Source organism: Gadus morhua, chromosome 10 (assembly GCF_902167405.1).
Source record: "Gadus morhua chromosome 10, gadMor3.0, whole genome shotgun sequence".
NCBI classification, from domain to species: Eukaryota; Metazoa; Chordata; class Actinopteri; order Gadiformes; family Gadidae; genus Gadus; species Gadus morhua.
The window spans coordinates 12,535,765-12,550,861 of NC_044057.1; the positions used below are offsets into that span (position 1 = coordinate 12,535,765).

Genomic DNA, 15,097 nt, shown 5'->3' on the forward strand with positions numbered 1-15,097 from the left:
GGCCGGGAAATGCTTGGATTTCCGGCATCTTCAATTGTAACAAATAACAGTGCTAATAAAATATCTGATTAGAATTATATATATGTATAATATTAAAGACCAGTAATAAAAAGTATTAAAAGTAAAATATGAATGCTAAGAAATCTTGGCATAAAGTACAAGGATGAGGTGACAATAGTTAGTACCTCAATAAAAGTCTTTAATATGTCTATTAAGGAGACTAACTTTATAATTGCATACGAACCTGTACAATTAAATAGATGTTAAAGAAAAAAAAAAAAAGTAATAATAATGAATAAATTAAAAATATAAACACTGAGAGAAGTTGGTATGAAGTACAATGATGTCTTCTATTTTTTTTTGCGCAAACCACCGAATTCAAACTTTTAAACCTTACTATTAAATTGACTCACTTCATAATTACATACGAACCTGTTTCAATTAGACATTTAGAGACATCGCGTACAGAATGTCCCCGCCGGCCGCCGTAGTCCCGACGCATCACGGGTTGCACTGCCTCCCATTGGTCCGTTCAATAGTCGCGGGCTACTTGAACTGCAATAGAAGCACAGTAAGAAAGAAGCGACCTGCTGCACTGTTTGGGAACCGCATAGTATGGAGAGTTAGTGGTTGTGCAATTGTGTTTTAATGGTCTTTGTGTTCAAAGTGCTACGTTGAGTGGTCGGTGTCCGTGTTTAAGGCTGAAGTCTCGTCCCGTGGTGCCCTCTTCAGTCCTTCTCCTCCGGACCTGAGTGTAAGTACTTTCAGGCTGCTAGGTTACCCCCTCATAAGATGCAGACCTAACCCCACCGCTCCAGACCCTAACCGTACCCCCTCCGTGTCTCTGATCCCCGGTGCAGACCTCGGTCCTCCTCTGCCCTCCTTCCTCTCTGTGTCTCTGGAGGTCTGAAGATGTCTGAAGCCCCGCTGTCAGAGCTCCACAACCAGGAGAACATGGTCTCCCGGCTCCGAGGAGCCGCCAAGAGCCGGGCTCCGGCCCCGGAGAATCGGGAGAACCTCCCGCCCAAGACCCGGGCCGCAGCCCCGGAGAACCAGGAGAACCTCCCGCCCAGGACGGTGCTCGGCGGCCTGCAGCAGAACGCTCCCAGCCGGGCTCAGAACCAGCGCGCCACCGGCAAACAGGTCGGGAGCTACCAGTGCTAGGCTATCGGTGCTAAGCTAACCTGCTATTAGAGCTGCAACTCCGATCAGTTTCATAAATTTTGAGTTTAGGGGCTTGGATTGCCTTCAAGGGCAACTATAGTGACCTGAGACTGTGACCAGACGTTCTGATTATTAAGTCATGTTTCAACAAAACGCGCTAATCAGACGTGTCCGCCATTTTAAGTGGTTACTTAAGACCTTAATTGACATGCGCATTTTGCTCTGTTGTCCTTCTCCCGATGAACCTACGAAACATTAAAACATTGTATCATGTCTGGGCGGCATGTGGCTCCGGAGGTAGAGCGGGTTCACTGGTAACCAGAAGGTTATTAGCTCAGCCCAGCCCTTGCTCCTCCTAGCTGAGTGTCGAGGTGTCCCTTAGCGAGACGCCTCACCCTGACTGCTCCTGACGAGCTGGCTGTCGCCTTGCGTGGCTGACAACGTCGTCGGTGTGTGGATGTTTGTCAATATTGTAAAGCAGTATGAGTTGCCAATGGTTAGAAAGGCACTGTGAAAATGCAGTCCTTTAACATTTCTATTTGACGTCTGTGACGCTCTACTTTCCCATCAATAATCCGTATCCTCGTCTCTCCAGGGAGGCTCATCCCAGCCGACCTGTAAGAATGAGGACTTCAGTAAGAGCTGCGCGGAGAAGACCTCCAAGCAGCCCGTCTTCCAGATCCACGTGGACGAGCCTGACTGCGCCGTCTCCAGGAGACCCGCCGCCCCAAGAGTGAAGCCCGCCGAGGGGTCCTTGCTGCACCCGGCCATGACCCGCCTCCGGCAACCCCTCGCCCCCCTGGACCTCCCCTCCGCCATGGACGTCAGCTTTGGTGGGTTGTAGAGGAAATAGTTTGTTATACCTCATTTAATCAGGCTTCTTTAGCACGCTCGCTCCCCTCACTTTCTCTCCTCTCGCTCCCCTCACTTTCTCTCCTCTCGCTCCCCTCACTTTCTCTCCTCTCGCTCCCCTCACTTTCTCTCCTCTCGCTCCCCTCACTTTCTCTCCTCTCGCTCCCCTCACTTTCTCTCCTCTCGCTCCCCTCACTTTCTCTCCTCTCGCTCCCCTCACTTTCTCTCCTCTCGCTCCCCTCACTCTCTCGCTCCCCTCACTCTCTCGCTCCCCTCACTCTCTCGCTCCCCTCACTCTCTCGCTCCCCTCACTCCCTCTCCCTCTCTCTCTCTCTCTCTCTCTCTCTCTCGACCGTTGTAGCGTGTCATGGCTCTACTGTACTCCCCCCTGAGTGTCAGTCTGTCTCCCCCAGGCGACTCCCCCATGGACATGTCTCTGATAGATGGAGAGGAACGGACCCAGGACCCCAGCGAGGTCCCTGAGTACGCCAAGGAAATCCACACCTACCTGAGGGAGGTGGAGGTGAGAGTTCCTGCTTGTTTATGTAGTGTCAAAGTTCACTGCGTTCCCAGCATGCATTTCTCTTCAAGGTGGATCTTTTTGATCCACACCTTCCAAGAGGAAGAGCTTCCGAAGAGGAAGCTTTTGGTTCTCCTCATGAATACTAGAAGTCTGCTTCCTCTAAACAGTGAGCATGGCCCATGTGACTAAACTTGTCTCTCTGTGTGCGTCTTGTCTGTGGTTGCTCGCCGCCCTCCCTCTCTATCCCTCCTCTGTCCTCTCTGCTTCTCCTGGCGCTTCGTCTGTCTGTTGTTGCTCTCCCAGGTGAAGATGCGTCCCAAGGCGGGCTACATGAAGAAGCAGCCCGACATCACGGGCAGCATGCGGGCCATCCTGGTGGACTGGCTGGTGGAGGTGGGCGAGGAGTACAAGCTGCAGAACGAGACGCTGTACCTGGCCGTCAACTACATCGACCGCTTCCTGTCCTCCATGTCGGTGCTCAGGGGGAAGCTTCAGCTGGTCGGCACGGCTGCCATGCTGCTGGCCTCGTAAGTCAAACGCGTCCACCGGCCCAGTCCCTATGGAGGGTTCATTTTCTTTCGTCCTCCGTGGAACTGCAGGATATGTCCGCCGTGAGGTCATATCCTGCAACCCTAGGCAAAAGATTCCCCCCCCCCCCCCCAGGTCTGAGTCAGGGTGGTTGTGGTTGGGTCAAAAAGCTTTATCGCATGACTATTGTGAACAGTGTTACGATGCATTATTTATAGGGGTGCAACAGATCACAAAACTCACGGTTTGTACCGTGTCACGGTTTTTGAGTCGAGGGTCGGATAATTTTCGGATCAACAACAAAAAAGATGGGGCCTAAAAAAAATATATATATTTGGTTCCTGTTTGTCAGTTGAGGTCATGGGTAGGTAGGGAATTTTATTTTTTTATTTTTTTCCAGCGGGAGCGAATGGTGGGTAGGTTGTTCTCATTTAAAAACGAGAATTCGCTCATCGTTGTACAGAATGAAGAGGTGCTGTACGAAAGGGGAAGGCCAAATAAAACACGACAAACTGTATTTCGCTACGATACTTGATTAGGAACATCAACGAACACCCCTAACCACTCGGTGGGTTGCACACTTCTGAAAATGAATGTTTAGGGTTGTTTTTAAGGACAGGATCGTGAATGTCCAAAGCCAACCCTTCTGAAGCAGGCAGGGGTGAATTTGAAATGAGCCAAATACCTGAGACGGGACCAATAGTCAACATTTCGGTGTGTCAACCACTATATTTCATCCTAGACAAACCAGAAAGGGGCTCAATGTGCTACATAACGGAATTGTCCTTTAAAAGTGCGCTGATCACGTGAACGCACAACTTCTTTTAATTTTTTTTATCAGCGGATCACTTGCGTCCCGAACCGAGGGTTGATCCGTACGGGTCACGAGTAACCCGTGAACCGTTGCACCACTGATTATTTATCTTTATTCTTTGTACCTGATGGAAGTATGTTTCCTTACCCTACGAGTTTTTTGACTTTTAAGGCATGATAATAAATAATATATCTATCAATTTTTTTTTATACATTGGTAGTCAAGTCGGGGCCCTATTAAGGCAGCCGCCATAACCACACAGTGCTTGGGGAAACAGTCCACCAGAGGACGTGGTCGGGGTGTAGTTTGGCCTTAAGCCCTCAGAGACGGACCGATCAGCTTCAGGTTTATTCCAATTGAACTGCTCAAGTGTTCTTCAGAAGGTTCCGTTAAGACAATCGTTGTGTTCCTCCTCCGCAGTAAGTTTGAGGAGATCTACCCCCCCGAGGTGGCGGAGTTTGTGTACATCACGGACGACACCTACACCAAGAAGCAGGTCCTGAGGATGGAGCACCTGGTGCTGAAGGTCCTCTCCTTCGACCTGGCCGCGCCCACCATCAACCAGTTCCTGTCGCAGTACTTCCTGCACCACGCCCTCAACAAGAGGGTGGAGAGCCTGGCCATGGTGAGGGGACCCCTACCCTAGCGCTGGAGAGGTGCTCCTGTAAACTAGTCCCTACCTGGTTGGATCTCGGCGATGGGCTGGAGGCTGCTCTGTTGGACTTTTATGAATACGATATATTATTTTTTGGTATTTCTCAAGTAACAAGATAACAACCATGGCTGTTTTTTTAAAATCCATAGCTGCAGCTTTGAGTAGACACTAACGATGGGTTTTATTTAGAGCTGTCAAGCGATTAAAATATTTAATCGCATTAATGTCATAGTTAACTCTAATTAATCGCGATTAATCGCAAATTCTTTTTCTATGCTAAATATCCCTTGATTTTTTTGTCCCATAATTCTTCTCATTTTAATTCTCTTATCAACATGGTGAAGTGCATCGGCTTGCCTTGTGCAAATGATTTTTTATTGATAACAACATTGGCATATACACTGATCAAAACAGGACGATACAAAAAAAGAGCCTATAGTGCAATTAAACGACTGCTTTGAACAAATGTCATTTGAACATAGCAGTCAGGCTACTGCTTCTTTGTTTTGAGCCAAAGAAAAAAAATTTTTTTTATTTTTTTTATATATAAAGTAATTGCGTTAATCGCGCGATAAAATTTTTAACGCCGTTAAATTTGGTTTGCGTTAACGCCGTTAATAACGCGTTTAACTGACAGCTCTAGTTTTATTATATCGTGTGCGTTTTGTACTGCACTCTCCCGAGTCGGTTCCCAGAGCCGCTCTCTAACAGCAGAACGTTCTCCTCCTCCGCAGTACCTGTCGGAGCTGAGCCTGGTGGACTCTGAGCCGTTCCTCAAGTACCTCCCGTCACACACGGCCGCCGCCGCCCTCCTCCTCGCCCACCACACCATCACAGGAGAGTCCTGGGTAAGCCTGGGGGACCGGGACAGCCGGCCTGTAGGCTACATGTTCTGATGAACACCGACTTGGTTTAGTCTTGATGGTGGCGCTCACCTTCAGTCACTCACCAGCTCGCAGTAAACTCACTTGTTCAGAGGTCACTAGACAATGCATTAGGCCTGCACGATTCGGGTGTTTCATATGGCCCTTTATAACTGACTAAAGTGCAGTATCAAAAACTGATTGATTTATTCTGTACTTGTAGCAGCACATTGTCTTTAATTGCTGGCCTTTTATAAATACTGAACCAACTCCACGCACCTGTAAATTAAAACTAAAATCCACATGGGGGCAAATCGAGATCGCCACTTTATGACTATTTATCGTGCAGGCCTTCTCTGCATGGCATCCCCCCACACCCCCCTTTCACACTTATTGTAGGTTGTGCGTCCTGGCACTTAACAGTACTTGGTGCAGTATCTTATCCTAGCTATCTGTGTTGTGTACGGGGGATGGGTTAACCGAGTGATTATTAGTGCTTGGTTCTTGAGTCTATGAACATCCTTTACGTACCGACAGAGATTGTTTCTTTCTTCTGACAAATGGACTTATTGTAAGTCACTCTGGATAAAAGAGTCTGCTAAATGGTCATGAACCTTCCTGGTTCTCTCCCTCACTCTGTGGTTCTCCTGTCCCTCACTCTGTGGTTCTCCTGTCCCTCACTCTGTGGTTCTCCTGTCCCTCACTCTGTGGTTCTCCTGTCCCTCACTCTGTGGTTCTCCTGTCCCTCACTCTGTGGTTCTCCTGTCCCTCACTCTGTGGTTCTCCTGTCCCTCACTCTGTGGTTCTCCTGTCCCTCACTCTGTGGTTCTCCTGTCCCTCACTCTGTGGTTCTCCTGTCCCTCACTCTGTGGTTCTCCTGTCCCTCACTCTGTGGTTCTCGTGTCCCTCACTCTGTGGTTCTCGTGTCCCTCACTCTGTGGTTCTCGTGTCCCTCACTCTGTGGTTCTCGTGTCCCTCACTCTGTGGTTCTCGTGTCCCTCACTCTGTGGTTCTCGTGTCCCTCACTCTGTGGTTCTCGTGTCCCTCACTCTGTGGTTCTCGTGTCCCTCACTCTGTGGTTCTCGTGTCCCTCACTCTGTGGTTCTCCTGTCCCTCACTCTGTGGTTCTCCTGTCCCTCACTCTGTGGTTCTCCTGTCCCTCACTCTGTGGTTCTCCTGTCCCTCACTCTGTGGTTCTCCTGTCCCTCACTCTGTGGTTCTCCTGTCCCTCACTCTGTGGTTCTCCTGTCCCTCACTCTGTGGTTCTCCTGTCCCTCACTCTGTGGTTCTCCTGTCCCTCACTCTGTGGTTCTCCTGTCCCTCACTCTGTGGTTCTCCTGTCCCTCACTCTGTGGTTCTCCTGTCCCTCACTCTCTGGTTCTCCTGTCCCTCACTCTCTGGTTCCCTCACGCTCTGGTTCTCCTCAGCCCGCGGCCCTATGGGAGGTGTCGGGCTACTCTGTGGAGGACCTGACCCCGTGTCTCCAGGACCTCCACCAGATGTTCCTCGGCGCCTCGCAGCACGCCCAGCAGTCGGTCCCCGACAAGTACAAGAGTGCCAAGTAAGCCCTCCCCCCCCCCCCCCCCCCCAAACTAGATGGGTCGACACCATTAATATTCTCAGAGCATATATGTATATTTTATTATAGTATGTTCCCACTGACCTCTCCTCTGCCCCCCCAGGTACCACGAGGTGTCTCTCATCACCCCCCCGGCCACGCTGAACATCTGACCCCCGCCCCCCACGTCTCTTCACCAGCACATCGTAGACCAGCCACCTCGCCCACTTTTAGGGCGGCCGGCGGTTTAGGAATTTTAACTCTATTTTTCTACTGTCCTGTGGGGACTTGTTTTAACCGCTTCAGCGAGGTCATCGCCTCGTTAATCACGGTCTGTCTGCGGGCCGCGCCTGCGTGCTCTTCATGCGATGTACAAAAAAAAAATGCATTTCTCTGCAGTCTTTCTATTTTTTTTTTAAATGTTTTTGTACCCGCCTCCACGGTGACGCCAGTTCTCCTCAGAGCCACAACATGGCTTTACCAAGTGTGTTTGATGTTCTGTACATATTTTATACACACTGCCAGTCCGGTTGAATGCAGTCCCACGTTGCCTCAGGGATGCACCGCAAGTCTTCCAGCCCGCCCTCGGGGTCTGCTCTATTGTCTCGGTCGTCTGTCACTCCACCGGCTCTGTTGTAAATAAATCCTACTGTAGACTGCACTTCAGCTCATGTGTTTTATTGACCGCTTGGGGGCAGCAGAGAGCCGCAGTCCTGCTCTTGTGTATTGAGCGTGGCGAAGTCACGCCTCTTCCGGTAGAGCCCATGGGACCTATGAGAGTGAAAAATATGAATGGGTTTCATTGGAAAGTAATTATTTTCTAGTCCCATTCTTTATTTACACTGGATTAGATATGTTTGTGGAAGTCTGATAATGTTAGGTTTTGTGTGAGGCCGCTTTGTGAAGTACAGCCCTTTGCTGCTCGACGCAAATGCATGTCACCTCCCGCACTTGGAACTCATGTCGATCTCTGCTCCACGTCACAGCTTTGTTTCCAAGGGGAGGATAAAAGCATCGAAAGGTGAAAACAAGTCAGCATGTGGAGGGTTTCGGTTATGCCGATGGGGAGATTATCGGTCTTGTCAACGCCAGTAGCAGGGAGCTCGACGTCACATACGAGACGTGTAGTCTTTCTCGTGTTTTTTTTCTACAGCCTTTAACTGAACAATTGCACAATAAACGGTCAAACTAATTACTTTCTCTCCTTTGAATTCATATTTTTCGATCTCATAGGTCCCATGGGCTCTACCGGAAGGGGCGTGACTTCGCCATTATTGGCCGCTGGGAGGCAGAGATCCGTTCCCTGGCCGTTTCTGAAATGGCATACTACATACTGCTCGTATACTGATCGTGACGTAAAAGTAGTAAGTAGTATGCAGTACGCGAAAAATGTTTTTTTGCAGTATGACAGTTACCCGGATGATGTACTAATCGGGCAAAAATTCCTAGTATACATCCAGAGCTCACTACGTCGGATACTGTATCCCATAATGCAACGCGGCACCGTTGGAAAAAAACCGTTGAACATTTCGAATAATGGCGGCGGAAAATGTGAGCGATGAATATAAATGTAAGTATTAGTTGTTTATTTTGATGTGATAAGCTTTCGTATGTATTTGTAATCGTGTGTTTTTCATTGTTAACTGAACAAATGGCTCAACCGACAGCGAATGCGGCAAATGGCAAATATATACATACATCAGCTTTAATGAATGAAGCTGTCACAGCTAACAGCAGCCGGGTTTTGTCAGATATCGCTATCGATTTAACTTCTGTTGCGGCAATACCAATAGCACGGAGACTAAAAGAGTAGTGTGTCTTGTTGTAGGGACTGATGTAGACACCGCAGCTCTCATCAGTTGGAGATCTACGAATGAGGGCATGTTCACGGGCAGGAGGAATGCGGCGCAGAAGGGGTTCGAGTAAGTTGGTTTAGTGAGACATTACATCTTTTGCATGTAGTCAAAGAACTGTTTAGTTTCATCCCTTTTCTTGTAGAGAATTTATTAAGGTCCAGGGGCTAGAGGGGAAGATGGAGGCCACCAAAATTAAAAGTATTCTTACAAAAGAAATAAAGGACCATTTAAATAAGCATTTCATGTCTGCTCTTTCATATAATTTAGAAAATAATTTAGTCATAACAAATCATTTTTATTGAACAAGTTGTGAATATAATTGTTAGTAAGACAGGACAAGGTTAATAAAACACAAAAGACGGAACATGGGGCATACACAGACAAAAGACAACACTAGGAAAAAGCAAAGAACTATATACAGGTATACTATTTAACTATTTACAAATGAGTCTCCAGGGTGCAGACCATGTTCAGTACACATGATCTCTCAGTGCATCTATGCAGGCATTTGGTGCAGAGACAGTGGCAGCCAGTCTGCGCCTGATGTTGTCTCCTGGTTCCACAGCATGCTGCATTTCATTGTTGTCGGGGAGATCCTGTGGAAAGTCTCCTGGCTCCACAAAGTCTCCATTTGATAGGCACAAGTTGTGGAGGAAGACACAGCAGGACACCACCACTGGGGCAAAGGTTGACTTTACCTATTTGCAGAGATGGGCAGTATTTTAAATTAGATGTATTTAAAATATGCATTTAATTACTTTTGAGTATCTTATTCAACATAAGACAAATATAGAAACTAATCTGTAACAGACAGATATTGCATGCCAAGGAAAGCTACTGAATAACAGTGAATACAAGCATTTTCTCATATTGTCATTTTATGCTCATTTAAATTTCATAAGCATTTGCACATTGACACACACACTTGTATGTATTATGTTTTCTTTACCTCAAGGGCCTTCAGAAAGATGGATCTCCACCTGGTCTCATCATCCCGAAGGCCCTCTCCACAACACACCTTGCCTTTCTTTGACAGGTGCTTGCTGTACCTGGCCTGTACGGGGCCCTGTACTGGCTCCCGGAACGGGGTCATCAGGCAGATGGGGGTAGCAAGGCAAGGATAGCCTCCATCGCCTATGATGCACCACCCAGGTGGTGGGTACAGCTGCTGCACATACACAGAGCTCCACCTGAGCACCCGGGCATCATGGACTGAGCCAGGAAGGCCAACAAAAGCATTGAGGAAGCGCCCTTTATGGTCACAAATGGCCTGCAGCTGAATTGAATGGAACAACTTTCTATTATAATAATCCTCCTTGTATTCCCCAGGAGGCTTTATTCTAATGTGGCTGCAGTCAATGCTCCCAGCCACACGGTTCAAGGCAGGTGAACCAGCCAGCTGGGCGAACCCCGCTCCGATGACCTCCAGCTCAGCCTCAGACGGGAAACATACAGCCTTTGTGTAGATCTGCAGTATTCCCTTTGCAACCCGATGGACAATCATGTGGACGGTGGAAAGAGGCACATCAAAGGCCTCAGAGACCACTCTGTAGGAGGTGGCACTGGCCAGCCAGTATAGAAAAACTGCCACCTCCAGTTCTCTCCCCCAGCCATGGATGTGCTCATCCACCAGGGCCTCCACAAGGGCATTCACGGACTCCCTAGAAAGACGGAAGTCTTTCTTTAGGTCGCCGTCACCAAAAAAAAGGGAAACAGCTGGGGTTTTGTCATTCAGCTGACAATACTGACCCCTAAGGTCAACCTGAATGAAGGGAAAACTCTGTTATTTAAATCCATTTTCATTGATATGCATGTACAAATAGTTTTACTATATTTGATTAAAATGTTGTTATTTGTGTTGTCTCACTGAGGTTTTATTAACTCCTGTCTTACTGCTTTAAGGCAGAATAATATCAAACTGTTCTTCTGTCCATAAATTCCTAGCTAACAGGTTAAAGCCAATAAAGCCACTGCTAACTTATCTCTAATTTATGTATTATACTTACATAGCGCGCCTCCTGCTGCTGTAATATTACCGCAACTGCCGTTTTATTCAGCAGTGCCCTTCTCCTGCGCCTCCTTGCCTCATTGTTAGACTTAACAATGGAAAAGTGTGACATGTTAAATGGTAAAATATGAAAATGTTCAAAATGGTAAAAAAATATATCGGCCTATGAAAAAAAAAATATATATGCGTAAATTTAGGGGAGAGCCGGCTCGAAAACCCCGCCAGTCTGACACGTCAAATTCGTCACAATTGTTTGGTCATGTGACTGTGTAGTGCACTGCATGATACTTGTCATACTTGCATACTATACTGCATACTATGGCGGGGAGTAGTATGTAGTGCACAGTATATACTGTGTCAGTATGCAGTATGTAGTATGTAGTATAACATTTCAGAAACAGCCCCTGTTATTACTGGACCCAGGGGGCAGCAGATCCGCAGTCCTGTGTTTAATGGCCGCTGGGGGGCAGCGGAGAGCCTCACTCATGTGTTTATTGGCCGCTGCGGGGCAGCAGAGAGCCGCTGTGTACTGGGAGGACTGGGCTAGAAAGAGGCGGGAGAGTTGGTTTATTGCTGGTGTGTCTTGCAAATGAACAACGGTATGGTAATGATATTAATCGAACCACATAATTCAGACTTCAAATCATTTTAATTAAAAATATATTGCAAGCATTATTTCATACTACCCCAGCAGCTTTTTTAAACTCTGCATCTCGTCATTACTCTGCTTAACAGCTTAATGCACTTGTCTGCAGAATCATTAAATTAATGACATGTGAATAATTTGCCCTTATGGTGGTGGCGCCTGGTTCCCAGTGGTTCTCCTGGAGGGTTGTGGTCGCCTCCTCCTCCCTCCTCTCCTGACGGAGGGAGGGAGGAGGGAGTCTGCTCCTGATGGAGGGTTTAGCCCCTCACAACGCCACAGCCCTGCCGGAGCAGAGCAGCTCCTGTCAGATCCTCCTGGTCTGCTGGTCTCCTCCTCCTGGTCTGTTGCTCCTGGTGTGCTCCTTCTGCTCTCCTCCTCCTGGTCTCCTCCTGGTCTACTCCTCCTGGTCTCCTCTTCCGGGTCTCCTCCTGGTCTCCTCCTGGTCTCCTCCTCCTGGTCTCCTCCTCGTCTCCTCCTCGTCTCCTCCTCCTGGTCTCCTCCTGGTCATGGTGTCCCCCCGGCGGTACCTGGAGACCTCCACCGCGCTGCCGCTGGCCCTCAGCTGGGGGCTGAACTTGGGCCTGTACCTGGGCCTCCTCCTGCTGCTCCTCCTCCTCCTGGGGCTCCTCCTCTGGCTGCTCCTCCGCCAGCTGAAGCACTCGGTGGGGTTCCCGGGCCGGGGGGGCGCCCGCTCCCTCCCGGAGCCCTGCTTCGGGCTCCGCTGCTCCTACTGCTAACCCCCGCACCCGGCCGGGTCGGGGGGGGGGGGGTTCAGGGGGACCACCAGAGACGCACGGAGATGTCCCGGGGACCCCCACACCCGGAGTTGTCCCGGGGACCCCCACACCCCGGAGATGTTCCGGGGACCCACAGCCCGGAGTTGTCCCGGGGACCCCCACACCCCGGAGTTGTCCCGGGGACCCCTAGACCCCAAAATATCACTGTGGACCCCCAGACCGCGGAGTATCGCTGTGGACCGCCTTGCGTCCACCGTCTGCGTCACCTCAGCGGTGAGGAGCCTTAACAACCTGTTGTCTGAAGAGATGAGGAGGACGGAGTGAGGACTGCTGCAGGTGGAGGAAGGGGGAGTGAACGCTGACGGAGAACAACTCGAAGGAAGGTTACCTACACCCCATCCGAAAGGTAATGTAAAACCAAGATGGCTGAACCCCCAATATGTAAACATGTTCAGTTTCCATGTGCAGCACGACTCTGTCTCTGAACCGGCTGGGGAGTTCCAGTCCAGAGACCAGAGCTGTTCCTCTTCTCCCTGGTGGACCGGTTCTAAACGAGGGATTGGATTCCGCCAGGAGGGGATGTGATGGAGAGGCAGTGAAGGGAATCGATCCTCTCCGCCAGCGCTGAGGGCTAATTTACACCTCAACACTGGATCTCTCTATTCAGACGCACAATAAAAACAAAGGAGAGCTTTGGGGTCAGTCTGTAGCAGTATCGTCTGCAATAAAACACGACGTTTCAGAGTAAAAGCCCTTCACACTTCTCAGTCGAGAATCAGCTTATTAAACTTATTAAAGAATGCATTATTTAACTCCTAACGAAAAGCACTTAGTCTTGACATGGATTTAGTGTAGGTTTTAAGACCCCGGGCAACAAGGGCTCTTAATTTGAAAATGCATTCTTGAAGGGGGTATTTAAAGGTGACGTGTGTCCGATCCAACCTTTAGACAAATTGAGGCTTGTTATTTTAAGGAAATAGCCGGCATGACTTATTTCTCCTAAAACACGTCAGCATGTAGTTGGAACGGAAGTCGTTCTTTAATGATGTCCATGAGGGGCGGTATGTGGTTCAGGAGGTAGAGCGGGTTGGCTGGTAACCAGAAGGTTGCTAGTTCGATCCCTGTCTCCTCCTAGCTGAGTGTTGGGGTGTCTCTGAGCAAGGCACCTCACCCTGACTGCTCCAGACAAGCTGGATGTCGCCCTGCGTGGCTGAATCCGCGTCGGTGTGTGAATGGGTGAATATTAGGCAGTATTGTAAAGCGCTGTATAATTGCAGTCCATTTACCATGAGACGATGACGCAGGACGTCCGGTTGTCTGCCATCACCTGGTCCTCGCGAGGTAAACAGTGACGTCACTTCTGTCTCTCATGTCCACGACACATAATTACGACCCAGCGTCCATCTGCCGCGTCTGGCTTTTCAGTGCGCGATGCGATGTGATGCGCTTCCGGCCTCGAAGGGGAGATGATTTAAATCACGAACACACACGATGTCAGCCCCCCCCCCCCCCCCCCCCCAACACACACACACACACACACACACACACACACACACACACTACACGTGTTATCTACCTGGCTTGGACGCGCACGAGCGCACAACTATATACGAAGTGTGTTATTTTTTTTTATGTATATTTTATTATAGTATGAATGTGTTGAGGGACGCCTTTTAATAGAGAGACACGACTGCAGCACAAACGCAGCTAAATCCTCCAAACCATCATTTTCTGAGGCGCGGGCTTGTTGTTTTTGCTCAACCAATCATAATTAATCCCATCTGGCCGTGTCATGCGTCTCTCTGTCCCTCGAGACTGCCGATTTAGCCGGAAGTCATGTGTCTCAGCCATTAATAACTGATCACTTCAATTAATCATTGGCCTGATTGTATGAACACAATATTGATCTGTTTAGGGTTATGCAGATCAATAGTTGGGTCAATCGAATATGTGGTCATTCACTGTCTTTAGAAAAGAGAAGAGAGAATGTTTTTCCTCACTCTAATTAACGTCTCTCGCTTGCTCGCTCGCTGTGTGTGCATGGGTGTTGGGTGTGGATGGGTGTGGTTGTGTGCGTCTATCTGTCCGTCTGTCTCTCTCTCAATGCCATTTGAATTAGCTTTAATGACATGAGTGACGAAACTTCTGACAAAGCCCCTGACAAAACAAACAGAAATGTCAAACTCATAAATCATCATATCAAATAAACATTAACTATTGATACGAATACCAAAATGTAAAATTGAGACCTGAATCTTGAGACCTTTCTCTCTGTCTCTCTGTCTCTGTCCCTCTGTCTCTGTCCCTCTGTCTCTCTCTGTCACTCGGTCTCTGTCCCTCTCTCTAGAGACATAGGTGTTGGGTTTTTGGATGTTAACTACTTATCTAAGACACATGTTGTTCCCCTGAAGATGTTAATCTTTAAATAATACATGTTATTATCTCAGCATTGCTGGCTGAAAAGATGTTCTACTCAGTGATGCGGGTGTCACAGCAGAAAACTTCGGTCAGCCAGAATAAATGAATTCTATTACAAATAAAATTAAACCTATTAACTATAAACGATAAACTATGTGCAAACTAAGAGCAGTAGAAACGCAGCCCAGCCGAGGTAACCATAATTAATGATATATTATTATATATTATTAATGAGAGCCGTTCTTAACTACACGATTGAACGTCCTGTTCTGTGAGATGACTCTAAGAGCTCCGGTCCAGCGGTCAGACCCCCCACGATCCACACGAGGGGGGGTGGGGGACCCCAGGAAGTGATGTTTAATTGACCCATTTCCTGTCTCATGTCTCCCAGCTGTCACCTGACCCGGGTCCCATCGCCGTGGCAACAGCAGCCAGCCGGTGGTGTTGTGATGTTATGAACCTCATGAAGGATTCA

At 48.5% G+C, this 15,097-nt stretch overlaps 1 protein-coding gene and 1 long non-coding RNA gene across 5 annotated transcripts; both read left to right on the top strand.

The window, feature by feature from the left end:
• Positions 1–519: 519 nt before the first annotated feature.
• On the top strand, positions 520–7,623 carry ccna2 (cyclin A2). The gene is made up of 9 exons (XM_030368146.1): positions 520–754; positions 861–1,143; positions 1,760–1,997; positions 2,430–2,539; positions 2,843–3,066; positions 4,302–4,506; positions 5,271–5,384; positions 6,827–6,960; positions 7,082–7,623. The coding sequence occupies exons 2-9, from the start codon at positions 913–915 to the stop codon at positions 7,128–7,130; spliced, it is 1,305 nt and encodes a 434-aa protein (XP_030224006.1). The 5' UTR covers positions 520–754; positions 861–912; the 3' UTR covers positions 7,131–7,623.
• Positions 7,624–8,166: 543 nt separating this feature from the next.
• Positions 8,167–10,669, top strand: LOC115552244 (uncharacterized). 4 transcript variants are annotated; one of them, XR_003978291.1, is made up of 5 exons: positions 8,169–8,321; positions 8,407–8,527; positions 8,786–8,879; positions 9,379–9,500; positions 9,769–10,669. It is a non-coding gene; the product is annotated as an uncharacterized LOC115552244 (long non-coding RNA). The 4 variants fall into 4 exon arrangements; XR_003978292.1 differs by having other exon boundaries at positions 9,850–10,669; XR_003978289.1 differs by having other exon boundaries at positions 8,167–8,321; positions 8,956–10,669.
• The last annotated feature ends 4,428 nt before the right edge of the window (positions 10,670–15,097 follow it).

What these genes read in the sequence shown, in the direction of transcription:
- ccna2 (XM_030368146.1), top strand. Translation starts at nt 913, where the DNA reads ATGTCTGAAGCCCCGCTGTCAGAGCTCCACAACCAGGAGAACATGGTC. An exon ending in CGCCATGGACGTCAGCTTTG is followed by an intron (nt 1,998 to 2,429) that starts GTGGGTTGTAGA and finishes TGTCTCCCCCAG; the next exon opens with GCGACTCCCCCATGGACATG. An exon ending in GGGTGGAGAGCCTGGCCATG is followed by an intron (nt 4,507 to 5,270) that starts GTGAGGGGACCC and finishes CCTCCTCCGCAG; the next exon opens with TACCTGTCGGAGCTGAGCCT.